The sequence below is a fragment of the Trichoderma atroviride genome, chromosome 2 (genome assembly GCF_020647795.1).
Source record: "Trichoderma atroviride chromosome 2, complete sequence".
Classification (NCBI taxonomy): domain Eukaryota; kingdom Fungi; phylum Ascomycota; class Sordariomycetes; order Hypocreales; family Hypocreaceae; genus Trichoderma; species Trichoderma atroviride.
In genome coordinates this window covers 3,915,850-3,941,936 of record NC_089401.1, presented here as the reverse complement: position 1 = coordinate 3,941,936, position 26,087 = coordinate 3,915,850, and the positions used below count along the sequence as shown (strand labels likewise).

At 50.7% G+C, this 26,087-nt stretch overlaps 11 protein-coding genes across 11 annotated transcripts; 7 read left to right on the top strand and 4 right to left on the bottom strand.

Annotated features, from left to right (window-relative positions):
* Nucleotides 1-48: 48 nt before the first annotated feature.
* On the bottom strand, nucleotides 49-240 carry TrAtP1_004098 (uncharacterized protein; the record flags this gene model as incomplete). Its single annotated transcript, XM_066112159.1, has 1 exon — nucleotides 49-240. One exon carries the CDS (start codon nucleotides 238-240, stop codon nucleotides 49-51), a length of 192 nt encoding a protein of 63 aa, XP_065968242.1.
* Nucleotides 241-1,332: 1,092 nt separating this feature from the next.
* Nucleotides 1,333-4,154, top strand: TrAtP1_004097 (uncharacterized protein). Its single transcript, XM_014083407.2, has 4 exons — nucleotides 1,333-2,190; nucleotides 2,274-3,408; nucleotides 3,500-3,803; nucleotides 3,875-4,154. The coding sequence occupies exons 1-4, from the start codon at nucleotides 1,922-1,924 to the stop codon at nucleotides 3,910-3,912; spliced, it is 1,746 nt and encodes a 581-aa protein (XP_013938882.1). The 5' UTR covers nucleotides 1,333-1,921; the 3' UTR covers nucleotides 3,913-4,154.
* Nucleotides 4,155-11,642, bottom strand: TrAtP1_004096 (uncharacterized protein). The gene is made up of 3 exons (XM_014083726.2): nucleotides 11,335-11,642; nucleotides 5,557-11,278; nucleotides 4,155-5,491 (listed from the first exon to the last, which is right to left on the bottom strand). The coding sequence occupies exons 2-3, from the start codon at nucleotides 11,087-11,089 to the stop codon at nucleotides 4,950-4,952; spliced, it is 6,075 nt and encodes a 2,024-aa protein (XP_013939201.1). The 5' UTR covers nucleotides 11,090-11,278; nucleotides 11,335-11,642; the 3' UTR covers nucleotides 4,155-4,949.
* Nucleotides 11,643-13,915: 2,273 nt separating this feature from the next.
* On the top strand, nucleotides 13,916-14,737 carry TrAtP1_004095 (uncharacterized protein; the record flags this gene model as incomplete). Its single annotated transcript, XM_014083430.1, has 1 exon — nucleotides 13,916-14,737. The coding sequence occupies one exon, from the start codon at nucleotides 13,916-13,918 to the stop codon at nucleotides 14,735-14,737; it is 822 nt and encodes a 273-aa protein (XP_013938905.1).
* Nucleotides 14,738-14,901: 164 nt separating this feature from the next.
* On the bottom strand, nucleotides 14,902-16,178 carry TrAtP1_004094 (40S ribosomal protein uS7). Its single transcript, XM_014083725.2, has 3 exons — nucleotides 15,898-16,178; nucleotides 15,592-15,775; nucleotides 14,902-15,484 (listed from the first exon to the last, which is right to left on the bottom strand). The coding sequence occupies exons 1-3, from the start codon at nucleotides 16,035-16,037 to the stop codon at nucleotides 15,167-15,169; spliced, it is 642 nt and encodes a 213-aa protein (XP_013939200.1). The 5' UTR covers nucleotides 16,038-16,178; the 3' UTR covers nucleotides 14,902-15,166.
* A 173-nt stretch (nucleotides 16,179-16,351) lies between these two features.
* Nucleotides 16,352-16,797, top strand: TrAtP1_004093 (40S ribosomal protein eS25; the record flags this gene model as incomplete). Its single annotated transcript, XM_014083724.2, has 3 exons — nucleotides 16,352-16,354; nucleotides 16,442-16,703; nucleotides 16,778-16,797. 3 exons carry the CDS (start codon nucleotides 16,352-16,354, stop codon nucleotides 16,795-16,797), a joined length of 285 nt encoding a protein of 94 aa, XP_013939199.2.
* A 1,244-nt stretch (nucleotides 16,798-18,041) lies between these two features.
* TrAtP1_004092 (uncharacterized protein) lies at nucleotides 18,042-18,245 on the top strand (the record flags this gene model as incomplete). Its single annotated transcript, XM_066112158.1, has 1 exon — nucleotides 18,042-18,245. The coding sequence occupies one exon, from the start codon at nucleotides 18,042-18,044 to the stop codon at nucleotides 18,243-18,245; it is 204 nt and encodes a 67-aa protein (XP_065968241.1).
* A 773-nt stretch (nucleotides 18,246-19,018) lies between these two features.
* On the top strand, nucleotides 19,019-21,049 carry TrAtP1_004091 (uncharacterized protein). The gene is made up of 5 exons (XM_014083721.2): nucleotides 19,019-19,184; nucleotides 19,438-19,459; nucleotides 19,553-19,629; nucleotides 19,693-19,938; nucleotides 20,014-21,049. The coding sequence occupies exons 1-5, from the start codon at nucleotides 19,149-19,151 to the stop codon at nucleotides 20,575-20,577; spliced, it is 945 nt and encodes a 314-aa protein (XP_013939196.1). The 5' UTR covers nucleotides 19,019-19,148; the 3' UTR covers nucleotides 20,578-21,049.
* Nucleotides 21,050-21,170: 121 nt separating this feature from the next.
* Nucleotides 21,171-21,634, top strand: TrAtP1_004090 (uncharacterized protein; the record flags this gene model as incomplete). Its single annotated transcript, XM_014083454.1, has 2 exons — nucleotides 21,171-21,509; nucleotides 21,587-21,634. The coding sequence occupies 2 exons, from the start codon at nucleotides 21,171-21,173 to the stop codon at nucleotides 21,632-21,634; spliced, it is 387 nt and encodes a 128-aa protein (XP_013938929.1).
* A 2,062-nt stretch (nucleotides 21,635-23,696) lies between these two features.
* TrAtP1_004089 (uncharacterized protein) lies at nucleotides 23,697-24,936 on the top strand (the record flags this gene model as incomplete). The annotated part of the gene is made up of 3 exons (XM_014083720.2): nucleotides 23,697-23,745; nucleotides 23,815-24,175; nucleotides 24,233-24,936. 3 exons carry the CDS (start codon nucleotides 23,697-23,699, stop codon nucleotides 24,645-24,647), a joined length of 825 nt encoding a protein of 274 aa, XP_013939195.2. The 3' UTR covers nucleotides 24,648-24,936.
* Nucleotides 24,937-25,148: 212 nt separating this feature from the next.
* TrAtP1_004088 (uncharacterized protein) lies at nucleotides 25,149-25,980 on the bottom strand (the record flags this gene model as incomplete). Its single annotated transcript, XM_014085031.2, has 2 exons — nucleotides 25,149-25,652; nucleotides 25,720-25,980. The coding sequence occupies 2 exons, from the start codon at nucleotides 25,978-25,980 to the stop codon at nucleotides 25,149-25,151; spliced, it is 765 nt and encodes a 254-aa protein (XP_013940506.1).
* Nucleotides 25,981-26,087: the final 107 nt, after the last annotated feature.

Sequence of the window (26,087 nt, the reverse complement as noted above, 5' to 3'; positions counted from 1 at the left end):
GAGGGAATCAGAATACGTCCAAACCGGCCGCAAAGAGGTGTATGGGCTTCATACAAATAAGAGAATATCCCTAGAGCTCAGAATTCGATGCCAGGTCTGCTCTGCCAGCCTGAACCAGAGCCTTGAGCCTGTGACTGTGGCGCTGGCAGCGTCAATATCCACTCGCTGAATGGCACGGCTCACAGCCTGGGGCTGAAGCGAGGGAGTCTCTTCCACGGCGGACACATCTGGCCTTGCCATTGCTGCTTGTACAGGCAGGGCACTGACATGGCACGGCATGGCCTGGAGACAAACGACTGTCAATTCCACGCCCCCTCCCTCACGATGATGTTTGCTAGGGTCTGTAACTACTAGTGGATTCAGCCTCAGTAGCTTGCCGTGGGAGAAAGAGGGGACATGACTGTTCACGGCCCGTTTCGGAGGCTTTTGGCTTTTGGCTTCTGAACTTGATTTTGGCTTCGGAAGTACATGTACTGCTGCTGCAAGTCGATCCTATCTGCAGTAAAACGTCTGGCAGATAAAAACATGTAGCTAATCTCTCGTGTTTAGTCGTGTAACAGATGGATATTTGGACAAGGCAGAGGCATCCCGATGCAAGACGGCAAGCTCTAGTGGGAATTTGGAGAGGCACATGTATGCTCATTTCTAGTGGTCAAACTGTACGGAAAGCGACATATTTGGGCAGCAAATCCGGATACACTCAGCAGGTCCATTGGGTAGCTGCCTCTACAAATGCAGACTGTACAGTGATACAATGACAGCTCAGCACTTTTGATTGAGTGTACTTGATACGCCGTATCTGGAGCCTGTTTGAGCCTTTTCACAGCCTCAGGGAAATAGGTACTAGGCGCTGCTTTGGCGCTGCACTCCACTGCTTTGGGTACTAGTAATTTCGCCTCATTTCAACTGATGTTCAACGTCACTTTTGATGTTGTTTCCTTTCAATTCTTAGACGCTGCCAGTAGTGGTGAGTAATTCGTGCCAATGCAGCTTTCCAGGCGCGTATCAACACTTGTTGGTCCATCGCTTGAGAGCTTCCACCTCGTCTTTCGGCCCCCATTCAATTCAGTGACCGATAGCGGTTATCGACCTGTCAGGCCATCCTGCCGAGTATTTATAGAGCTGGAGCTCAAAGCTCAAGCTCGAACCCACTAAATCCTCCGCCGCAGCCACTGACAGCACCATTCAAGGCACCCTGCAGCGCTTCATCCAGTGAATGGCCTCGCTGGACGGCGCCATCTCGCGGGCTAGCGGCCACTATCTGCAAGCCCCTCACTTGCCGTCTACAAGCACACCCCTCCATCCCCGCTTCAACACGACTTGCTTGTACTTGTTGAATCCTCCTTACTTCAAGACAAGGCAGACTCTCGCCTCACTTTGTCTGATTCGCGCCATGCCAGCACGTCTTTTGGCGCCACGCAGATCCAGAGGCTGGCCGCGGGCCAGTGCCGCTCCAGCGTCTGCGGCGACACGAGACTTTGCCAGGCATCAGTCCCCGCCCAGCTGAAAGTCTGTTTGCCAATGCATCAAGCCAGGCCTCTTCAACTTGTTTGGGTCGGACAAGAGGGCCGTGGAGCAGCCCTTCTGAACAGTCCTAGGACGCGGGCTTTTCAGTCCCGGCTTAACTTTGACCATCACCTAACAGTGACTGTCCGCAACTGCGCCCCGTTGAAGACGCCTAGTATCTGTTTTTCCGACATCATCTTCACTTATATGTTGGATGCTTTCTTCCTCTGTGGCTCAAAGCTGTGTCTTTTTCCCACCTCCCCGGTACTTCAATCGATTGGCGCTCGGTAGATACAGTTATAGTGGCCCAGCAGGCCAGCTTATCGTTTGATCCCAACAACTCTCATCCGTCCCTCTCTGTGCACTTTCCTTCGCCTTCTCTTCCATTCTATACGCCGCCATCATCGCCATCAGCATGGATTTTGATAAGCTCTCCATCACTGATCGCAAGATCATCGTCGGCATCGATTTTGGCACCACCTACTCCGGTGTCGCTTGGGCAGAGACACAGCGGCCAGACAGACGGACAGCCATCACCACATGGCCCATCAACAAGACAACCCGCGAGGGCGAGTCTTCAGACAAGGTGCCTACTAAGCTTCGTTATGCCCCGGATGGTACTCAGTGGGGGTTTTCCATCCCCATCACCGCTCCTCAGGATGAAGTGATCGAATGGTTCAAGCTGTAAGTCATCATCGTCCCGTCCGATCCATGGCCATGATCAGCCCTAGTCACACAGGATCAACTGACCAACATCGTGCCAATAGCGACTTGGATCCGTCTCTGAAAAACATTGGTGTGGCCGTTGCCAATGATGGTGCTCGTGGAGGCAGAGATGCCGAGAAGCTTGTTGCTGACTATCTGAATGCTCTCACCGAGCATCTCCTCTACACGCTGCGCGAGAAGCTCGGCGAGAGCGTCGTCAAGAACACTCCACTCGAGTTTGTTGTCACGGTACCAGCCATCTGGAGCGATCTTGCCAAGGATAAAACCAAAAAGGCATGTCAACAGGCCGTTCAAAACCTCCCCTTAGCGGCCGGCTCGTCCAAGACCCATATCCACCTCGTCTCCGAGCCCGAAGCTGCTGCCATCTACGCCCTTCATGGACTGGATCCTCATGGCCTCAAGGTTGGCGAGACTGTGGTTGTTGTTGATGCCGGTGGTGGCACGGTTGATCTCATTTCCTACACCATTACCGGGCTGAGGCCTATTCTTCAGGTCCAGGAGGCTGCCCCTGGCTCTGGCGCCCTTTGCGGCTCGACTTTCCTCAACATGCGCTTTGCCAAATTTCTCAAGGCCAAGCTGGGCAAGGAAGATGGCTTCGACGATGAAATTCTCGCCGAAGCCATGGAAGTCTTTGAAAAGAAGGTCAAGCGTCAGTTTACCCTCGCCGCTCCTCCAGATGAGACGTACACCATCCCCGTTGGCGGCCTAGCCAACAACAGGGCCCTCGGAATCAACCGCGGACGATATGCGCTCAAGGCCTCTGACCTGAACACGATATTTGAGCCTGTCGTCCTCGAGGTCATCAAGCTAGTCAAGGATCAGATCACTGTTAGCAACGTGCCTATCCGCGCTGTGCTTTTGGTTGGTGGTTTTGGCGCCTCCAATTATCTCAAGGAGCGTCTGAGAAATGCTGTGGACAAATCCATCCAGATCATGCAGCCTCCCAATGCCTGGCAAGCCGTTGTTCAGGGTGCTGTGATGAAGGGCCTCGCTAACAGCGCGCCCGAGTCTCTCACATTGGTCAAGGTGCAGAACCGCAAGGCGAGGAAGCACTATGGCACGGAGTGGCGCACCAAGTTCGACGACAGGGTTCATGGTCATATAGCTGACAAGAAGAGCTGGAGCGGCATGGAAGGGTATTACAAGGTAAACGCCATGGAGTGGTTTATCCGCAAGGTACGTTATTTTGATTTTTTCTCCCTGATCAACCCATTCTCTCTCTCGCTGCTACTGTATCCTTACACGACTAGCTAACACTATACACCAGGGCGATGCCGTCTCCGAGAACGAGCCTTACGTCACATCCTTTGTCTGGACAGGCCTCGTGGCACACGGCCGTATCCGCAAGATGCGTATGACCATCTACTGCGACCAAACCTCCGAGGAAGCCCCCATCGACAGAAACGCAAATGTTCAAGTCTTGGCACATGTCGAGGCCGATGTGAGCCACATCCCTGAGCATCTGCTCAATCGTCGACAGGGTAAAGATGGCCAGATGTACTATGACCTCAGCTGCAAAATTGAGGCGGTGTATCTCTCTGCCTCGACTACGTACACGCTCTTGTACAATAGTATGTGACATTTCTTTTATTCCACGTCCCTTTTATTTAATGCTAAATAGTTGGCTAACTCTGAGATCTAGATCAGCGATACGATACAGTTACTTGCGAATATGTCTAAGCTACTTGGCTAGAATAGAGCAGCTCCTTTTTTCTTTTAACGATATCATGTGTGCTTTTTTGTTATTTAGGGAGGGGAGTAAAGGATCTTTCGTGATTATTTGGCAAGACAGTCTGTACATAGAACAATCCCCAAATAAGACGGGACGAGACCACCTGAAACGCTCGGCAGGTGTCAAACTTGATTTCCTAGTACAAGGATAAAATTATATTCAATGCATGCGATGTGTCTACACTCTCGCGAGGAATAAAAAAAAATAAACAACTTTATATGCTCCTCACTCCCTCCTATCTTTTTTCCACTAGACACAAATACAGAGAGAGGGCAAAGACTGAGCTAACATACAAAAACAGAGATATCATCAAGATTACAAAAAAGAAAGAAAGCTAGTAACACAGAAAGACCATGGAGGGGAAAAAAAAAGAAGTATGCAAAGCCAAATGTAGCCAAGATTACCGAGAGAGAAAAAAAATCCAATGCCGAGAGATATATGAAAGAACCACAAAAAAGACGTTTTGTAAGGAAAGATGTGGTGGCGGCGGGCCAATTCGCAGAGCGGCCAAAAAATGGTGATATCCAGAACACCAAGGGCCATATACAGTAGGAAATCAAAAGGCAGGAAACTTTTTCTGAGAACAAAGCAGTATTAAAAGAGAGAGAGAGAGAGATGCGTGTAAATATAGCCAGATGGCAGAGGGCGGCGAAAATTCAGAGTGCTCTTCAAATAACAAAGGGGGGAAATAATTTGTAAGTCAACAAAGAGAGGTATCATCCCCTGAACCGGAGATATTCAAGATGGTGTTATAAACGACTGAAAAAAGAAAAGATCTAGGCCATCGTTGTATATTGTGTGTCGCTACCGCCCTTCGTCTTGTATATGTTGTGTATGTATATCGCTACTAATCAATGAAGAGATGTTGGAAGCGAGCGACGTTCAGCATTCATTCGGTGATCAATCGCCGCGTTCCGTCGTGATATTAACGGCAAGTTGTATGTGCGTGTGATAAATATCCAGAGCGAAAAGTCGTGAATCGCGATTATTCTTCGTCTAGGCTCCCCATCATAGCTCCAGTCTTGCTGTGCTTCATGCCAAGCTTAAGAAGGCTGAACCTCTTCCGAACGCTTTTGTTTTTCTTTGCCTCAGCCTCATCACCATTTCTAGAGAGCAGGTCCAGGCTGACACCTCGCTTGTCCCCAGCAGCCTCTTGGTCCACAACCGGGGATCGAGACATGTTGTGTAGAGCACTGTCCTTACTGAGGCCGCGCGTGTGGGCTTTAACGTCGCCTCCGTTGCCGTTGACTTGATCAGCCCCCTCCTGGCCGGGGCTGAATTCTTTCTTCTTTCCGCCGAGGAAGCTCAGTCGCGCGGCACCGCGTTGTCGAGGGGTGATTTGTCGAATGACCGTTGCCTCTTCAGCTTTCACTCCATTCACGGGGACGGCAATGCTTGTCCACTGCGGGCCCTTGTCGCCTCCTGGCGTTGATCCTCGCCAGGTGGGAGACGGTGTTGGAACGGGTTCTCGGACTGGTTGCGGCGGGGCAAACAGAGCAATCTCTGGTGCAAACGTCGCCTCGAAATCTAACCTGGGTGTTAGCTGTCTATTCCACTATGCAACTCGTTTGGGCAAAGGATTCAACACTTACAGCCTTGAAGCTCTGAATATTTACGGGAAATGGCTTCGTTCTTGTTTCGAGCAAAGAGAGTTAAGCATCTCTTGAGCATCATGGCATGATCCACCAGGGTCATCTTGATTGCGGTTTCTTGGGGATCGAGCTCAACCTCGTCGTCGTCGTCTTCTTCCTCGTCATCGTCATCGTCATCGTCTCCATCCGCTCCCTCTTCGGCACTCTGTGGCTCAGGAAGCAGCTTGCGATACTGCACAACGCTATTCTCTGAAACTGGGCTAACTGAAACGCTAACAGCATCTGCGAGCTGCTGCGCAACCTTGTCATCGCCATCCGCCAGTCGTCGTTCCAAGAGAGTCATCTCGTGCGTCTTCCTAGAAATGCGCTCCAAGGCGGTTTCATGAGCAGTAAGCCTGACTTCACGAGTTTCGACAATCTCACTCCGGCGTAAGAGTGTGGGGAATGGCTCAGAAGCCGTGAAAACCAGCTTCTCTGCGTAATGCTCCTGTACCGGCCCAGAAGTGTTCCTCTTGGTAGTAACAGAGAAAGTCTGAGGGTGAGAAGATAATAAAAAGTCGCGAATAATGTGCGGCACGCGGAGTCGCTGGTATAGTTGATGTGAAAGGTCCCGATGCGGTGTGAGAGCAGAAACAACCAAAAATTGACCTTCCATCTCATCAACATCACCACCCGTGATGATCTGAGCTGATGGGTACTGCTCTTGCATACGGTCTGTAAAGGCTGAGGCTCGTTCAGAGGGTGATCCCTCATAAACGAACTCTTTATCTCGTATTGAAGTAGGAAAACCGAGTCCCTTGAAGACCACTTTATAATATTTTGGAGTAATCTTCTCACTCTTGGAAATGCTCTCATATATCGTTGCAATCGCTCGCCCTGTTCTGGCTAGCTTGGCAAAATCGTATATGTTGGTTTCGTATTGGACTTGGAGCTCCTTGTATGCGGTCAGGGCATTGCTCCAAGATTCTCCGTCCTCAAAATGTTTGATCATGTCAAAATAGATTTTTTCTTTGCGTTCGAATGGAGACTGCGCCGGAAATTCTGGTTCAGCCAGTGCTGGGACCTGCCCAATCGGATCCCATTCATACAAATCAGCGTGAAGACGTAGGGCTAGACCAGCCTCTGTATGGTTCCTAGACTCGGCCTGTAGCTTTGCCAATTGGTGGACATAGCGGATGAAGATGTCTTCCTTCTGCATATCGCGCAGGAACTCCATTAGTCGAAGCCGGTTGATAATGTTAGAGGCCTCTCCGCTGCCATCGCCGCCGCTATGCACAGCCACTAGTAGATCCAAGAACTCGTCTAGGGTGCCAATAAGGTCTCGCAGAGCTGCGTAGAGAGGCTCATCCTCAATTTCTGAGAGAGGTTGGAATCGTTCCAGAAGTTCAGTTATGAATAGTTTCTGGAGAATGCTCTCTGTAAGAGGATTTGATTTGAAGTAAGCATCCAGCGAGTCGATGAGTTCTGTCTGAATCACAGATAAGTCTTCACTCAACGTCCACTCGCTTACAATCATAGTCTGTAAGACTTCAACGGCCATTGTACGGAGACCTTCATGGACACTGAGACAGAGACCCACGATTGGGCCAACCAGAGTTGGCACATACTGCACTTGGTATCCGCCAATGTTGCTAAGTCCGTACCTCTCACGTTCATCCGGTGTGGTTTCCCACCCGATGGCCTCCCACATCCTCCGTAAGAGGTCAGCTCCATGTTCCCGCACATCGCCGGCAATCTTCCACACCGCTCTCCTTTTCTGCTCAGGAAAAGTCTCCAGAGCAAGTGACGAGCTTCCTACAAGCTTCAGCAAAGTTGTGAAGAAGAGCTTCCAGAGCTCGGTGTTGAATGATTCTGCCTCGTCAGGGTCAGGCAGGCAAGAATCCAAGAGGATGCCAGCCAAGTATTGCAATATTCGCATCGTTGATTTGTGATGATAGATGTGCACACTTAGCCATCCACTTGGGAACGCTTCGCCTGTCAAAATGCTCATCTGCACCTTGAGAAGGTTCTCCAAAATGGTTGTCAAGTCGTCTTCAGAGGCCAGCTCAAGCTGCATGCCCAATGGAGAATTCGACAAGGCAGCAAGAATAGCAGATAGCTCAGTTAGAGCTTCGTCAAAGGAGAGGTCTTCATCTATTGCTTTTGTGGGGAAAGGGTAGGATGAGGGGAATAGAAGCGAGAGCTTATTCCTAGGCTTTTGCGGCGAGGCAAGAATCGATAGATATGAATCGACAATATTAGGTACGTGGTCGGGGATTTCTGGGCCCAGGTAGTCAATCTGGCTGGCAAGAATAGAACAGCACAGGCGAATCTGCTCTCGCCATTGGTCATTGACCTCTTCAGCGTGTCCCCAATGAGGAGAGATCCATCGTACGGTATTGGTGCTGAGGGCTGATTTCTGCTCTGGATGAGCAAATATATCTAGCTTCGAGTAGTTGATGATGAGGCAAAGTTTGTAAATGATGAGCTTGCCCTTGACGTCTTTGCATGAGTCCATAAAATCAATGGCAATGTGCAGGATCTCTTCTGTTGTCAAGAGGCCAGTGAGCTCTGGTAGCCAAGTGTGGAAGTGCTGCACAGCCAGCGTCTGACTACCCACCAATGCAGGTGCCGAGTTTCGCATCATGGCGTCAAGCGCCTTGAAGATACTTCGAAGGCTCCTAGTAAATCCTTGAGCGGAGGAATTGATTCCTATTCCAGCTTCCTTCGCCTTTTGCTGCCCGCGAGATTGAGTGATGAATTTCAGAATGTGTCTCATGACTTTGAAAGTCGCACGCAGCTTACGGGCTGTCTCGGGTTCCGTGGGGCGTTTGAGGAGTCGAGTGAATGATCGTATCAGACAAGGAGTAGCAAAGGGGTAATTGAATTGAGTTTCCGCATAATGGTCAACCAAGGGGCTCAGATTGAATCGCCGATCGTGCACGATTCCAAGCACCCTGACCATTGCAGTGAAAACCAGGTCTTCATACTCGTCATTCCCAGTATGCTCCACCAGGATTCCAAAGAGCCCATCCAGAACGTCGCTGAGAAGCTTCACGACCTCAATTTCCGAGACAAAGATCAGCTGTCTCAGAATGGAAGGGATTTCATCCTTTGGTAGGTCTTTCCACTTGAGAAGTCCAAGGATAACTCTATCCTGAGAAAATCGCGTGCTGCAGAGGTAGGTATCAACAAACATCACGGCGAGCGGCCCCGTAACGTCAACTGATCGGTCATCTTTGCCTCGCGGCGCCCAAGGGGTAGAGAGATATCCGCCCTTCCCAGTTGGTCCTGCCTGTGCGGTCGAGGTAAATTCGTCTATTTTATAGAGCAGCAGGCCATGGGGCCCATCGCGAATGAAGGCTTGGTCCTCCCAAAGCGGCATGTGCGCAACTGCAAATGGAGGGTTTGGCATGTCTGACAAAAACATGACCACATGAGCATTCATTACATCGCTCGGCTGGAGTGATAGGCGGAGCGTCTGATTCCAGGCTTCACCTCTTTCCACAGAACAAGATTTAAAAGTGGTGAGCGCTTCGGTGTTAGAAGATGTGAAGATGCATCGCTCGAATCGTTCGCCGGTAGACTGACGGACTTCCAGGGTGACTTGCAGGTTCGCTCCGCTAACCGTGCTGGGGAGGTTGATTGCGCTGCCTGCATATCTTGATATGAGATGTTGCTTCGCCAAAGCGGCGATATTGAGCGTGAGGTAGATGTCCGATCTTGACTTGGTCGGCGCGGCAGCAAAGCCAATCCTGTTCGTCTTCGATACGCCAGACAGAATCGTAGGCGTAGCTTTGATTAGTTCATCCGCATCAGGGTGGTGGAATTTCCTCAGAGAGACTTGCAGTCGCTCGCCGCTTCTCGATTTCTCGTATTGCCCGGAAGCACTGGTAATCAGCTCTCGAATCAAGGAATCAAACTCCTCAGCCGCTTCCCTATCGTTTGAGTATCCAAGCGATGGCGACCAAATGTTAACAACCTGCTCGACTTCTTCTGCTTGTTTCATAATGGAGTTGAGTTTCAAAACCCCTACACCAATCGTACGCTCAACACGCTGTCCAGACTCATGAACGCTTGCAACAGTACTTTTAGATCCAGCAGTGCTTGGTGGGTGACTATTCCCGTCTTGACTATCCAAGCGAGTCGTAGACGATCTCCCCTCCTGTACCTCTGACACAGAATCCATCTTCATCGTATGCCCTCGGGAAAAGGCAGATCGTGAAGTTTTGCTTCCCCACATCATACTTCTCCTAGAAGCTTTCCCTGAACTCGCCGGAGGGGTCTTTACATTGTCTCGTGTAAAGCTGCTGTCAGTGCCGGAACGGGACAATGGTTGGGGAATAAAGATTTGCTGTGATCCCAACACCTTGACAACGAGGTATAGCTCGGAATCAGCGGACGGTGCATCGCCAATATCATGGGCTGAGAGATCTGTGAATAGCGTCTTTGTGCTGGTGTTTTGTGCAAGACCACTGATCGAGCCGCCTGCCGGGATCTCAATGCTGAAACATTCGGACAGGTTGACCCCCTTTCCATACTGAGGTTTGCTAACAAGGTAAGCTACAAGCGTCGTCTCCTCAGTGGAACTTCCAGCAAAGCCTTTCAAGTCTAGCAATAAGTGGTTCAAGCTCGTCAGCTCGACTGTGGCCTGGGGAGGCTCGTCCAGCAAGCTCATAACCGACTGAAGCTTGGTAACATCAACAATCGAGTCATCGGCCGTCAAGACTCTGCCGCGAGATGCCGGATCTCGTACAACCACCTCCCCACCACAAAGCTTATTGACTGCGACGAGGTCCCAGACGGTTTGCTCTCGCAATCTGTCGTATTCGTGCGCGGTAAGAACATTATAGAGAAATTGTTGGCGATGGAGATTGAGAGAGGTAACAAGTTGTGACAGCTTGTCAAGTTTTGCATACTGTCGAGAAAGGAGCAGCTCGTGTAAATATTTCGAGTGCCACTCTCGCAGGCACGACGCGATTTCGTCGACAAGCGGCTCGTCCGCCGAGGTGGGCGTCTCATCGCCAATCTTGAGCATCGGAACGGGCGCCGGTGGTCGAGGTGCATTAGGATCTCGGCGCACAGGGACAGACAGATTCTTGGCGGCATCAGCTGTGAAGCTTTGCAATGATCTCTTCCAATGGTTTGAATCAGGGGCCTTGTCCTCGCTCAGCTTTGTGATTGGCTCTATGCCATTAGTGATGCCACTCTTGGCAGAGTCGCTGCCCGGACGATCATCAATGCCGCTATCACTGGCAGAGTCTTCATCGTGTCTCTCATCCGACTCGCCGAGCAGCTCTCGAACTTCCACACAGCTTCTCGGGAAGATGCCACTGAAGACGCGAGCTTCCAACGTCTGTCCTTTGACGGAAGTCAGGCCGGCAAGCAGACTCGGCGGCGCCACCAGGTAGCCGCGCAGCCAGTTGCCATCTGGCGTCTCTTCGATTATGTAAAGCTCATCGCCAATTTCGAGAGGGAGGTCGGCCGGGCTCGCGGCTTCGAATGGATAGGTCGCGACGGCGAAGGCGATCCGGGGAAGAGGCTGCCAGGGCATTGAAGCTCGGGATATTGGCCTCGTGCAAAAAGATGGTGTTGGTTGGAGTCGGGGGCAGCGATAATTATTCCGTCAGACGCAGCAGCTTGCTGATTGGCAAGGCTTGACGAAACAATGCGCTGGAGGACGAAAGTTGCGACCGCATCAAGCTTCGACGTTCGGCGCGAGAGAGCGGATATATCGTGGGATCTAGGTTGAGAGGGCTCAGTAAACAACGAGGCTCTGGGGCCAGCGGCGCGACCTACAGCAAGGGAAGGAAAAGTGAAGCAGACGGAAAGGTTCTAGAAGGCCAACGATTGTGTGCAGTTTGTTGCAAAACGCCGGTTGATGGGCGGCTGCCCGTTCGAGAACCCCTGAGCAAACACGAAGAAATTATGCACGCCGGCGGGAAAGATAGCGATTCGATAGCGCAAATAAAGCATCCGCCCAACGCTGATCAGAATGCAAGATGCGAATTCTATTACCAGGATGTCTCGTGCCGTCCAAGGCTTGCCAAAATGAACAAAAACGAAGGTGTAACCCAAACTCTCAAACAAGAAAAAAAATGTGACAGACGGCTCAGCGAGGGGAAATTTCAAGGCCCTGCTTTGATGTCGTGTCTCTAGATTCGACAGAGGCGCATGGGCTCGTCTGGGCCGCCGCTATCAGGTACCAGAGGTCGGTCGTTGTAGCGGTGGTGGATGCCGGAGCCCCGCTGGCGAGGCCGCTAGGAGGCAGTGGTGGGCTCGTTGTACGGGGGGGCTTGGGGGAGCTGGTACGGGGGTCTCTCCAGTGGATGCCCCCCAAGGGCGCGGACAAGGTTTTGGCTGCCAGGCACGTTTGTTCCTACATGCTTAGCTCGCGCGGCGAACGCGCCGCTGCTGCACAATGAACTCCATGGAGCTGCAGTCTTGGCCGCAGCCTCCTGTCGGTGCAAACTATAAACGGCCTGTGCCGCCAATCAGGCAGTGGTTGAGGCCATGGATCGGTTAAAAGCACGATAACACCGGAAGGAAAGTCTGGCCGTTGCGCAGCAGCAACATTTTAACTCCTTATTGCGCCACTCTTTTTATCAAATTGCATTCATGTATACATGTACCTACTCTCAGCACGTCCTTGTACAGACTTCAATCTCATCAACAATCTGTCGGTGCCGCTTTGTGCGAGCCCCGAGTTACGTGGATACACATGGCACAAGGGAGACGAGTACATTCGACATGTGGCATCTGAGTTGTTTCATATGTTCAGGTCTGCAGCTCATCGCTATAGCATAGCTAGCCTCAGTCTTGCAAGTGCATCTCTTTCTCACCAGGCCCATCACCCTGGGCATTTGGCGTTGGGATCCCCATCGAGCCAGCCCGCCGGGAGCACTCGTCTCCTTTCTGTTCTCCATATTGTAATCTCTCTAGGCACTCCGTATTCCGCAGTCGATCTTTTGATCTCTTACCCCTGACCCTTGCTGGCAATCAAACCCATCGCTTATCGATTATGTACTCCATGCAATGCACGTTCACATTGTACAGTAGCATTATACATTAGCAGTGTTTCGTATGAGTGCAAGTCTGTACGTGTAATGTTAATTGATCGAACCAGGTGTGCTCAGACCTCTATTAGGCTAAAGTGTTATAATTCCAAGGTCGTGCTACCCGTGAGCCTAAAGACGGTCTTTTTATAGCGAATCTTTAAATAAGTTTCGAGCGAAAACGGTCCTTGATGATGCCTAGATAATAATACAGAGTATTCAATGGTAATGTGGCATATTTTACCTGTCGCAATGAAACATTTACATTCAGGTAACCGTTGTTGCTTCAGTGTTATGTAGACATGTAATTAGTATCACAAATTCCATATCACAGGCCTCCACAATTTCAGCAAAAGTCCACAGCCAATGGGCAGAGTAGTAAACCGCCAAAACAGGGAGAAAAAGATGAGATAACACCCGATCCACAACATCAAAATGCTAGAATTTGGGTTGCTTTGTCGACAAACGTACCACATTCTGTGTTTGTAACAGACAGATGTGAGTAACAGCAAAGCTCGAAAATGCCATATGCACGCACTACATGTAAGCGCAGAAGACTGCATGAAAATCGATACACGTGTGATGACAGAATGAATACTGCGTGACGTCATAAGCATGAGTCAGTAAATGGGGACCGTGGTTTTATATCAACGTGTTGCTCAAATATGCTTGTATCTTTTGCTCTCATTGGAGCTGAGCATTAGCTTGGTTGCTTGGATATAGAGCTTCAAGTAAACATAACATCTACCCTCTGGCGCAAACCCCGAATCAAAGGGCTTGGAACCAGTTTATAGGGACAATAGGACTTTGCCTCTCTGAATCGAAATAGCCCTACGCACAAATTTAGATACACGTTCTTCCATGCGCAAAGCATCCCAGTGAACTGATACAGCGTCGCTTGGCTGTTTTAGTTCAAACGACGTGAAGCTCTAAATTGGCTAGTGGACTGATCGACAATGCGCCTACGTTTTAGGCCTATCACATTCACTTCACTCCAGCACCGGGTGACTGCGCTGTTGTCACCTCTCGCTCCAATATGAATTCACCTTTTTGCTGTCTATTATGACTCAAATAGAGATAAAAAGCCACGTGCATTGTGGCGGCACGTAGCATAAATTCCTAAGATTCCAAGAGCTTCCTATAGACCCACACTTCAGAAACACCAGCCTGTAACTTTGTTCTTTCCTCCTTTTTAAACCAGTGTCCTCCATCAAAGACAGGTTTGAAGAGCTGCATTCTGCATGATAAACGCCAAAGCCTAGTCATCCGTCTCTTCATCTTCACCACTCAAGGAATTCAAATCATCAACCCCCAAGCAACTCGCAATGGGAACGCCTTTCATTAGCCTCCTCGAGCCTAGCAATCTCGAAGGGTTCCGGCTAGGCATTCCCCGAGAGTCGCTTCCATCCACAATCCCAAAGACGTTCCTCGACGCCATGGAAGTTCGCGAAGAGGTCTTCGTCAAAGAGCAAGACGTCCCCAAAGACAACGAATTCGATGCTGATGACCCGCGATCGTGCCACTGGGTCATTTATGTCAGCGTCAATAAGACCGAAGTGCCAGAGATCAGAAATGAGCAAGGTGACATTGTGCGGCCGCGCAAGAGTTCCACTCGAAGCACTCCCGTAGGAACCATCCGCATGGTTCCTTTTCCCCATGAGCCTCATCCAAAGGCGGGTGGAGATTACTGGAATGGAGTATTGAAAGGCGAGGAAGAGAAAACTACCAACAACAGCGCACCGTCAGCTCGCCAGTTCGTTCATGATCGGCCAACGACATTTCACGATGGCAAAGAGCCGTACATTAAGCTGGGAAGATTGGCCGTTATAAAAGATTACCGTGGTTACCGCTTCGCAGGCCAGCTTGTGAAGAACGCCCTCGACTGGATCAAGAAGAATCCATCCTTTTTCGACCCGAGTATCAGGGAACTAGGCCTTGAGCAAATGGGGGCGTCTACAGAAACCGAGGCGCCGCAGTGGCGAGGTCTCATTTGCGTTCATGCGCAGGAGGAGGTGGCCAGTGCATGGGCAAGATGGGGATTCGAGGTTGACGAGGGCATGGGCAGATGGTGGGAAGAAGGCATCCCTCATGTGGGCATGTTTTTGCGTTTAGAGATTGGTCCCAAAGACATCCAACTCTTGGCGTAGTCGCCGCCAGCAGCAGCAATATACCTACTACGTAATAGCAGGGGGATAAAGGACGAAAGGAAACATGAGATGGCTGTGTATTAGAATAGAAATCACACTTCACAGACAGATAAAGAGCTCCCGCTCACAATTAACGAAAAAAAATTGATATTCCCTTTATTTGATGCCGTATGTTGCATTTTTGTTTTGGTCTCTCTCTTATAATCACAGATAAGAAAAGATATGGTAAATTAGAGACACAAAAGGCATGATTCATAACAGCCCCATTTTTGAGCCCAGATGTTTTTTTTGTATTCAGACTCTAGGAGCCATCTGAAATAAATCCATGTCCGCGTTCCCAGACCCGAACGCAAAATGCAATTCTGAAAAATGCCTGATCCACGCCAAAAGCCACACACTCCATCCAGCCAGGTACCCACCGCACAACCTTTATCGGTTGGACTTGGCGACACGCTCCAGCTCGTCCTTCTTCTTGATAGCGTATGAGTTGCTGCTGCCCTTGGCGGCGTTGATCAGCTCCTCAGCCAAGCACTCAGCAATGGACTTGACGTTTCGGAAAGCAGCCTCACGGGCACCGGTGGTGAGCAGGGCAATGGCCTGGTTGACTCTCCTCAGGGGGGAGACATCGACGGCCTGACGACGGACGGTACCGGCAGAGCCAATTCGGGTGGAGTCTTCACGGGGACCGCAGTTGACAATGGCGTCAACGGCAACCTGGATGGGGTTCTGGTCGGTCATGAGGTGAATCTGTAATGAGGCTTGTTATTAGTATCATGTTGTAAGAACCAGAGTAGAAATTGACAATCTTGTGTCATTCTTCCACACGGTTGCTGGAGGCGCGTAAGAGTACGTACGATCTCGAAGGCGTGGGCGACAATGCGGACAGCCATCAGCTTCTTTCCGTTGTTGCGGCCGTGCATCATCAGAGAGTTGGTCAATCGCTCAATGATAGGGCAGTTGGCCTTGCGGAATCGCTTGACGGCATATCGGCCGGCAGAGTGGGTGACGTAGACGGGGTTTCGCAGGGAAATGTAGTCGCTATTTGATCAATCCATCAGCACAAACTTGTTCTCCTCGAAGGGGTGGTTTTGGCGAAATATTCGGATTTTTTTTTCTGTCTTCCTATTTCGCCTCAATTTCGCAATGTATCGAAAACGTACGTCAGAGAGATGTCGCGGACCTCGACATCGTAGTCCCACTTGTTGAACAGCTTGACGTTGCCGACCTCCTTGACAACATCCTTGGGGAGGACGTCGGTCACGACAGAGTTTTCGATCTCGATTTCACCGCCGTCAGACATCTTGGCTAATTTGCAGTCGAGTGTTCCGGTGCTGGGGCGGGACTGGTTGTCGAGATGTGATTTTTCAAGAGGTTAAAGGCGGGCTTGGGCTGGCGTGGAATGGGAAATTTTGGTGGTGGGTGCGCCGGGCGAATCAGAGCGCGCGAAAAGTTAGGTACGTACCCTGCACCCACGTTCGGTTAGGGCTCGGCTGCCCTGGTGCATTCGGAAGTGGGCAAACCGTTGAAGCGGGAGGGCTACTCTAAGTCTTTGGCAAAAATTCCCATTTTCCTCTACCACTCCTCTGTCACCAAGCTAAGCACATCACAGACAAAATGGTATGCCATCACCACCATCGCCGCCGTCGCCGACCATGATTGAGACGGGATCGCTATGCAGAGATGCTGATGTTGTGAAACTCATAGGCGCCCACTGCTGGAGCAAAGAAGCAAAAGAAGAAGTGGTCTAAGGGCAAGGTCAAGGACAAGGCCCAGCACGCCGTCATCCTCGACAAGACCATCTCCGAGAAGCTGTACAAGGATGTCCAGTCTTACCGCCTCGTCACCGTCGCTGTCTTGGTCGACCGAATGAAGATCAACGGCTCCCTCGCCCGCCAGTGCATCACAGACCTCGAGGAGAAGGGCATGATCAAGCCGGTCATCACCCACAGCAAGATGAAGATCTACAGTACGATTCACCCAAGCTACCTGCCTCTTTGTCGCGCACAATAAAAGGATAACAGAATACTAACAATTGCGCAGCCCGTGCCATCGGCGAGTAAATTTACCACCATATTTTAAAGTTAAAGCATTGAGATTTGGGCGCCTGGTTGGTCTGCAAAGAAGGAAAAAGGGCCATGTGAGAAGAGGATGATATGAGGTACATACAAGCCTTAGTTGGGACGCTTTTTTCATGCTCGGTGTAGCATTTCATGGGATCGGAAACGCTTTAGCATATGGCTACGGAATGAAGAACTTCAAAAAATGACCAAACTGACGCAACCTGCCCAACAACCGTGTGACGCACATAACTTGGTTGCGAAATTAATGTGACGAGTCTGTATTAGAATACTATCAGTTCATTACTGCTACCAAGTTAGAAATCCGTGTTATCAATCACATGGACGAATGCGTCTCATCTGTCATTAGAATGTACTCAGTACCGCATGTCAAAATGCGCTGCATGCCATGCGATATGTCTTGAAATATGCCCCAAGTATGTGACATTTCACCTTGGCTCTCTTCACTTTTTTGCTATACTATATACTACAACTTGCCATGTAAGAAACGCCATTCAGAGAATACTCTCAGCTTATAAGCAATTGTAATCATTTGAAGCACTTTAATCGTTGTTCCGGTAGTTTATAGTGCCTTTACAGATTACACTCATTACATTCATTATTTCACGAATGTGGTGTTCTCGTAGTAGCGCTGGATCTTGGCGCTGTCAACCAGCTCTCATTGGGTGTTGACCAATTGGACCTACCAGTCTGCAAGTCACGCCCTTAGCCCTTCTCCGCCCTCTTTTCCCTTCTAGAGGCTGAAGCACGTGAAACTTCAAGGTTGTTCACAATGGTAGACTTAATGTATCTGCTTCATATTGACGGCCAAAGTGCCAACAACAAACACAGCACTCGTATTGTAGTGTATGTTCTCCATGTCACCGAGTTTTACATGTCAAGAATTTGAATTCGCTTAAGCAAGCAACATGAAGTCTGCAAGTCCCATGCCAGCCAACTCCTGTTAGCAAAGCTGGTTGTTTTCCACCTGATGCGGCACCACTATCAAGGTCCACATCCTGAGGCAGTTATGCGAGGCCACGTCTGCTCAAGAACGAATGCGGACTTGAAGCACGAGTCTCATTACGGAATGGGGAAGACTTGCATTCTATTCTTTTTTATTTTCCACACGCATGGCGTATTTATTTTTTAGCAGAGGTGGATGTGCAAGAAGTGATAGTTTCGAGAGAGGTTTCTTCGCCCCGGTGCCCCTGATAAGGGTCTCTTGTAGATACTACGCACCGGCAATGCTGGAACTAAGGCCGATAGTGCCCATGTCTGCTGCTATCAAGGCTGGAGTCTTCGGCCTCCCTGAATCGGTGGAGCCGGAGTATGCGGGATGGCTTCCCACGGCCGGTCAGATCGGCGTCAACGGTGTGGCAATACACGAGAGAAGAACGTCTACGGGATGGCAGCGTTCTTTGCCTCAGACCTCAGACCTCGGACTGTAGAGCACCAGCCCGGCATGTCCGCTAAGCCCTGTCCTTCAAATCCTGTAAGATAAGTTTTTCTTCTTATGACCACTTATGACCACCTTGGAGATTTAGGGCGCGTTGGCTTGTGACCTAAGCATTGGTGCCATATGATGGCTGCAAGGCCCAAGACTGTGCGGCTAAAACGACGAGCTATATTTGTACGTCTCGCATTTCCACTCTCCCTTGCCAGCTGGACTTGCAGGTCAGTATGGAGTGGCTGCTCCTGCCACACGAGAGTCCATTGTAAGGCGGTGACGACCACTGTTACGCTCCATGTCCCTAACATACGGAGCACGGGGCAAGCTGATAGACACTGCCATCGTTTTAAGGGTGCCTCGGCGACGCCAGGAATAGGCAGGTTGGACATTTGCACTGGCGGGTGGCTTCGGCGGCACCAAAGATCGGGGCGAATCGGGTATGTGTAAACAGGGCAGTCGCGCTGTGGCACAGCACAGTGCAGCCCAAAAGGGAGTCGAGAGAAAAAATTCTAGCAAAAAATTGGCGCAGATCTCCTGGGCGCCTGAACGTGCCAACTCCGGGGGCGTTAGGCTGCTGGCACGGCCCCTACGCGATCGTTTTGCCTGAGGCTGCAAGAGGCTGCCACCTGCTGTAGCGCTGCGCTTCGTTGCCGTGGAAGGCAAAAGCAGCGCGGCCCAGCCTGCAGCGCTAGTGCGGCCGGAAAGATTCGCTCTGAAAAAAAAAAAGTGTCCCCTTGGAGACCCGCCGCAATTTTTTTTCCCTCCCCCGAAAAGCCATTCGCCCGTCGGTGCAGAATTTATTTCGCTCGACTCCCCCCATCATTCTCCTCTTCTTCCTTTCATCTCCATCTCCCCTCAATTCTTTCTTTTTTTCCGGGAAAGCGTGTATACCTCAGTCACAATGTCTGGCGAGAAGCAAAAGGTCCTGGGCATGCCGGTAAGTCGACTCTGCCTCAATCGTCCCCTCCAGAAAAAGCGCGCTCTTTGAGATTCCGAGACGACTCCGAGAGATAGTTGGCCAGCATCGTCAATTGAACCATCTGGATGACATTGAAAATGTTGCCTATCGATGGCTATCTGGGCCTCACTCTCAGTCTCGAGCGATTTTCCAGAGCGTGTTTGGGATGGAAAATTTTTTCTCGCCCAGATCTATCCATGTGTATCCTGACCGCTAACTCCTTGCCTCACAGCCCTTCGTTGCGGACTTCCTGAGTAAGTCATTCTTCGATGCCTAAGCGGCTTAGCATAATAGATACTCGCGTTCGTGTGAGATTTCAAGAGATGGGACTGACATACTGTGAACAGTGGGTGGTGTTTCCGCTGCCGTCTCTAAGACCGCCGCTGCCCCCATCGAGCGTGTCAAGCTTCTCATCCAGAACCAGGTTTGTCTCCCCATACATGATCAATTGATTCCTGGAAACCCTTTTCTCTAATTATTGCAATAGGATGAGATGATCAAGGCTGGCCGTCTTGACCGCCGCTACACTGGCATTGGCGAGTGCTTCAAGCGCACTGCTGCCGATGAGGGTGTCATGGCCCTGTGGCGTGGTAACACTGCCAACGTCATCCGATACTTCCCTACCCAGGCCCTGAACTTCGCTTTCCGTGACAAGTTCAAGAAGATGTTCGGCTTCAAGAAGGAGCGTGATGGCTACGGCATGTGGATGCTTGGTAACCTTGCCTCCGGTGGTGTAAGTTTTTTCCTCTTTGATCCTGGCAAATAACCCCTCAATTTCACATGCTCAGTTGCTGACGCCCTCCACCAGGCTGCTGGTGCCACTTCTATGCTTTTCGTCTACTCTCTCGACTACGCCCGTACCCGTCTCGCCAACGACGCCAAGTCCGCCAAGAAGGGCGGTGAGCGTCAGTTCAACGGTCTCGTTGATGTCTACCGCAAGACCCTCGCCTCTGACGGTATTGCCGGTCTCTACCGTGGTTTCATGCCCTCCGTCGCTGGTATCATCGTCTACCGTGGTCTTTACTTCGGCATGTACGACTCCATCAAGCCTGTTCTCCTCGTCGGTAACCTCGCCAACAACTTCCTTGCCTCTTTCGCTCTCGGATGGTGCGTCACCACTGGTGCCGGTATCGCTGCCTACCCTCTGGACACTATCCGACGACGAATGATGATGACTTCCGGTGAGGCCGTCAAGTACAAGAACTCCTTTGATGCCGCCCGCCAGATCATTGCCAAGAACGGTGTCAAGTCCCTGTTCAACGGTGCTGGTGCCAACATTCTCCGTGGTGTTGCCGGTGCTGGTGTCCTGTCCATCTACGATCAGCTCCAGGTCCTCCTCTTCGGCAAGGCCTTCAGCGGTGGCTCTGGTTAAATTGCTTTTTCTACGTTATGTATAGACATTCTTCGTGCGTTTTACCTCGGAGATGGGTTTAATTGGCCAGGTGGGTGTAATGCGGCGTCCACTGGTTGATAAAAAAGGAGACCGGAATGGAAGGTATTGAGGGAAGTTGGGCCAGATATCCCGACCTGTGTAACAGTTGCTCTTTGCGGGTAAGACTGGCATCGGCACGGCGTATTACTAGTCGTTTTTGACTCTGCCGTGCTTTCTAGGTCACTGTAATTATACACCAATGCAAGTTCCCTTGATTTAGAGATTTTCAAACAACAAGGCTTCGATACAATCGCAATGTGACTCGTGCAATGTCTGTGAAATAGTTTTTTTTTTCTACTGCAGCGGTGATATTCTGGGCTTCGCAGTTTGCGCGTGTGTTGCTGACTAAGATTGCCTGAGGTACCTACATTCTTCGTGCTTGCAGTGGGATGGAAGCATGCTGAACTCTTACCTCTCAAGCGGCTTCTCTGTTATCTGTTTGTGCCTATATTTCCTCCAACCACGGCGGCTCGGTTTGCTTGTATTCGAGCGGCCTTTGCGAACTGTAGCGAAGCAACACCCTGAGTGTGCCAATGCCGCCCAAACAAACAACTGGGGCTGGTCGTGGCAGGCCAGCCAAAGCCAGCAAAGCTCGACCGCCTGCTCGCGATGCCTCGGAGTCTAGCAACCCATTCGAGTCTTCCGATGATCAGGCAGAAGAAGCGAACCAAACAATCAACGTGGAAGAAGAGCCAGAGCCAGAAAAGCTAATCCCGAAAGCCCTCCTGACACGGATTCTCCACGAGCTGTTCGCCAAGGAGGCTACAAGAATGTCGAGAGACGCCAATGCAGCGGTAGGCAAGTACGTGGATGTGTTCGTCCGAGAGGCGATTGCGCGAGCGGCTGTGGAAAAGCGAGGCGGGTTTCTAGAGGTAAGCTTATGCCGAATGATTTATACCATGATCATCACTCTAGTGAGAACAGACAATGCTGACTGCTTCCTTTAAAGGTCGAGGATCTGGAAAAGGTCGCGCCCCAGCTGCTGTTAGATCTCTAAGGGGGGTATATAAAACGATCTAATTTTGCCACGAGCCAACTGTCATTACCCAGATTGTGGGAAACAACATATACGTACATACATACCTACTTGTCTCGTTACCATCATTACGCCGTTCCTGCGAGCGACTTAGTGTGTGTATGTGTGTGTTCTGGACCCTGCTCCTCTTCTCCCCTTCCCCGGGGTATCATCTCGGCTATGACAAGATCCATGAGCCTACACGTGTTGCGCATTGTCTTTTTATTTCGGCAGACATAGTCCCCCGCAACCATTTCACGCTGCAACCGGATATCGAGGCCAAATTACTGCCGGTTGGATGCCTCTAGCTTCCTTTCCTCTGAAGGGGGGCCCTGCGAGGGAAGACGTCCTGCATGAAACGCAATGTTTCCGGTGTTAGTTTGATGCATAATCGTCTGTCTAAAAAGATGCATACGTTGAATACGTAATCTCCGACTCGTATCTTCCTTGGTGTGGACATGTTCTTGATGGATTTTCCACAAAAGAAACGATCGTCCTCTAAGCTGGGAATGGACGCTCAACGTGATATATCTCGGCTTATATGAGAGAGAGAAATGAAAAGAAAAGGCCCTGGAACTCTTCATTTTCAGGCGATTTTATATACAATGTCAATGCCACTACACGAGACCTCAAACTTACGACTGCATATTGGCAACCAAATACCTAGCTCGATCAAAAACCGCTGCAATTCAGCTGAAGCGCAGACTTTTCCATCTTTGTCTTTTTTTCAAAACGGATCTCGAGAAATGTTTTAATTTCAAGCGCAGTGAGTTGCTGTCTGCCCTGGCTGTTTTGGCAGAGCGCGGATAGTGGCTTGTCCGGGTGGATGGCGGTCGGTTACTAGACCGTTTCACCAGGGTGCGGGTAGCTTGGATTTCTGCGGATTCGATGTATACAGCAGGGGTTTTGTGGCGTCTACAACTCTACCTGGCCAATTGACGATGGCACTTTGACGCCAACGACATCGGGTCAAAAAAGAAGGAAAAAACTAATTACGTACGGGTCTATTCTCGATAACAGATGGAAGATTGTTTCAAAGCTGTTGGAAACATCCAGCTATCGACATGGAATTGGGCAGCGAGGCCATGCGGCTCCTTTGGCTGAACTGAAACCACCCACGTCTCGCTTGTGTCGGAGACGCTCGACATGAAGCAGCTTCAACGCCAGACCCCGGCCCTGGCCCCCCCAAATTAGGTGTGGCGCGACCTGCCTGCAACGAACGCAATTCCGGGAGCAGCTCTGCCCGGCGCATGACAGCTAGGCAGCCTGAGAGATTGATCTCATTAGGCCTCTCAGGGCTATTGCCAGTGCCCCATGGCGAGGAGCGCTGCTATCCGAAGCTGGCGAGCCACCTGGCTGGCTTCAGGGTCCGTCTGCGGGCCAAGTTGAGGTTAGCAAAGATGCTTACAGCTGGGATGGATCGAAGTGGACGGCATGCCTTGGTACTTGTATGGATTGTTCCTGGGGCACGGCGTTTCGCGTTCCCGATTGAGCTGCGCCCATGCGTCTGGACCCAAGCCCCGAGTCCAGCGTCTATGGCCAAACGACTCTCATACACGCTATGGGCGGCGCTCAACTGAAGCCATGCCCCGTGGTTTGAGGAGTTGTGATGGGCGCCTCCTAGCCCACGACCACGATCCCCGTCGCCAAGGTGCCTGGACGCTAATGCCGACGGCGAGAGAGACGAGCCTGGAGATTAAAAGCCTTCATGTTTCCGTTTCTTTTGTTTCTTGCTTCTTGCAACCATCGTTCTTCTGTTTGTCCGTGGGGTTCCTTTTGTCTCCTTACTTTCTCTTCTCTTCTCTTCTATCCAGTTTACATTTGCACAATTCAGAGGCTAGTCCTTTGCTGGTTCTATCGCTTTTCAACTTTTCCTTCTTTAACCTATTCAAAAAAACACTAATCTTGTTTTTTTCAATTCCTTTCCCTTTTCTCTCTCGCTCTCTTTGGTTTTATTTGGGAAGTCTGGTACTTTCTCTCTTTAAGGCCGGCCTATTCTTCAGAACAAAACAAAAACCAAAAATTCAAAAAACCTTTTTTCAAGATGCAATTCAAGTCTCTCCTCGTTGCGGCTTTGGCTGCTGTCACTCAGGGTAAGCCGACTTATAGCAAGCAGCATTGATACTGCTTAGACCATCAAGCTAACATTTCCCTCGTTTTAGCCGTTGACGTCCAGGTCGTCTCCGTTGGTCAGAACCCCATGGCTGGTATGGCTGGTCAGCCTGCCACCAAGTACTACCCGGACAACATCAAGGCTGCTCCCGGTTCCATGGTCCAGTTCCAGTTCTGGGCTGGTAACCACACCGTCACACAGTCCGACTTTGACCACCCTTGCACGCCCATTTCCCAGGTCAACAGCTCTGTTGCCGGCATCTGGTCCAGCTTCATGCCCGTTGCTGCTGGCGCCGCCAAGAAGGAAATCCCCGTCTTCACCGTCCAGATCAACGACACCAAGCCTATCTGGATCTTCTGCAGCCAGGGCAAGCACTGCTCAGCCGGCATGTCCATGGTGATCAACGAGAAGTGAGTGTCCTTTGGTGTAATCGCAATCAAACCAAAATACTAACAACAAGCTTGCAGCACTTCTGCCAACTCCACTCGTTCTCTTGCCAACTACAGGACTGCTGCTTCCACTGCTCAGGGCGGCTCTTCTGGCTCTGCTCCCAGCTCTGGCTCTGGCTCTGGCTCTGGCTCTGGCTCTAGCTATGGCTCAAGCCCAAGCTCCGGTTCCAGCCCCAGCCCCAGCTCTCCTGCTGGATCTGACGCCAGCTCTGGCTCCGGCTCTACTCCCACTGACGGCGCTCCTGCTGGAGCTGCCCCTACCGACGCTCTCACACCTCCTCCCTCAGTCACCACCGGCGCCTCTTCACCCGCTGGTACTGGCGTTCTTCCCGGCGGTGCTACTGACACTGGTATCCCCAAGAACGCCGCCTCATCTGTCAGCGTTTCCACCAGCTTACTGCTGGTTCTTGGTGCTGCTTTTGCCCTGCTATAAATGGGAATGGAGTGACGACATGACGTGGGGAATGTTCTATAAAAAAAGCGACGACGATCTGTAATACCATTTTTGGGGGGCTTTAATTCGTATATGCATCTTCCTTGCAAGCAAGGGGTTTTTTATATTTTAACTTTTTTTTCTCTGGAGTGGGATGGATGTAATCTGTTCCCTTAGGTTTTTATGAAATGGGGGAGGACAACAAGAGTCCTGGGTTAAAACGCATGCTAGGGACCATGTGTGTAAATGTATCTGGATACCTTTTTAAAATTTTGAAGTTGTTTCTATACTTTCTTTTTTGTGCCTCGTGATCAATTGGTTAAACCGATGCGTCGAAGCCATAGCGATTGTTAAGCATTGCCAGTGTCGTATGACGCACTTCAGGTAAGACATGATAACGTAGAGAGGTTCAGAACGGATACTTTGGATTGATCAAATGAATACTCATAAAAAAAAAGCTTTATGTTCACGCTGTCTCGCTTGTATACCTCTTTTTCAAGTCTAATATTCGCTGTTGCGGTTCTTTCTCTTCGACCTGCCCTGCTGAGCAGCCTCGCATAGTTTCTTCCTGGGCTCCTTCTCCAGCCATTTCTCATCCTTCTTCACATACCCCACCTTGTGATACTTTTTGCTGTTTGCAAAGAATTTCACCCAGTTGGCCAGCGCATCATCAACCTTCTTCAGCGCATCAGCCATCTCCTTGTCCTTCATCGCCTTCATCTCGGCCGTGGTCCATTGGGCGTCCACCTCGGGGTCGTCCAGCGGCAGGAACATATCCTCCACGCCTCGCATGTCCGGGGTGCGGTCCTCGGCGAAGCAGCCCGTGACGAAGCCGCGGGCGGCGTCACAGCCCGCAAAGTAGCTGTATGGGCCTCCCGGGCCGTACATTTTGCGGCCGTTGGAGACGTCGTAGATTGTGCCGTTGAGAGCAACGTAGACAGGCTTGGAGGCGTCTTGGCCGTCATAGCCGGCGAGCTGCTCGGGCGTCAGATAGAGCGGACCTTGCTATATAAAGGTAGTTGGTTAGCAACGGTTTATACGTCTCTTTCGAAGTAAGACCATATATAGGTACCATCTGAGCTTTCCACCAGTCTACCCGCATGTAGTTGGGCTTGTTCTTCATGCCCCAGAAGAAGCTCTCGCCATTGCTGATCCAGTAGCTCAGTGCACATGATGCCACGAACAGGAAGCTGATTACGCGCAAGACGTCGACCCATGGAGACTCGGCGTCTGTCTCGCGGATCTTTGACTTTGTGCTCTTCTTGGCCTTGGGTGCTTGGACAGGTTCTTCAGCATCCTGCGGCTTCCGCTGGCGCAGTTCCGAGTCCGCCATGATTGACAGAGTGTATTATTGTTGGCCTCGGGATTGAACAAGTACGGCAGCAGTTGATGCTTTTAAGTAAGAACAATGTCAAATCGTGGCCGAATCCCACTGTTGGC

Bases quoted from the DNA above. Each gene is read 5' to 3' on its own strand.
- TrAtP1_004097 (XM_014083407.2), top strand. From the start codon at position 1,922: ATGGATTTTGATAAGCTCTCCATCACTGATCGCAAGATCATCGTCGGC. The intron at 2,191-2,273 runs GTAAGTCATCAT...TCGTGCCAATAG, and splicing joins GTGATCGAATGGTTCAAGCT to CGACTTGGATCCGTCTCTGA. The intron at 3,409-3,499 runs GTACGTTATTTT...ACTATACACCAG, and splicing joins TGGAGTGGTTTATCCGCAAG to GGCGATGCCGTCTCCGAGAA.
- TrAtP1_004096 (XM_014083726.2), bottom strand. From the start codon at position 11,089: ATGCCCTGGCAGCCTCTTCCCCGGATCGCCTTCGCCGTCGCGACCTAT. The intron at 5,492-5,556 runs GTAAGTGTTGAA...CACCCAGGTTAG, and splicing joins ATATTCAGAGCTTCAAGGCT to ATTTCGAGGCGACGTTTGCA.
- TrAtP1_004094 (XM_014083725.2), bottom strand. From the start codon at position 16,037: ATGTCTGACGGCGGTGAAATCGAGATCGAAAACTCTGTCGTGACCGAC. The intron at 15,776-15,897 runs GTACGTTTTCGA...TTGATCAAATAG, and splicing joins GTCCGCGACATCTCTCTGAC to CGACTACATTTCCCTGCGAA. The intron at 15,485-15,591 runs GTACGTACTCTT...GCCTCATTACAG, and splicing joins TCGCCCACGCCTTCGAGATC to ATTCACCTCATGACCGACCA.
- TrAtP1_004091 (XM_014083721.2), top strand. From the start codon at position 19,149: ATGTCTGGCGAGAAGCAAAAGGTCCTGGGCATGCCG. The intron at 19,460-19,552 runs GTAAGTCATTCT...TACTGTGAACAG, and splicing joins CTTCGTTGCGGACTTCCTGA to TGGGTGGTGTTTCCGCTGCC. The intron at 19,939-20,013 runs GTAAGTTTTTTC...GCCCTCCACCAG, and splicing joins GTAACCTTGCCTCCGGTGGT to GCTGCTGGTGCCACTTCTAT.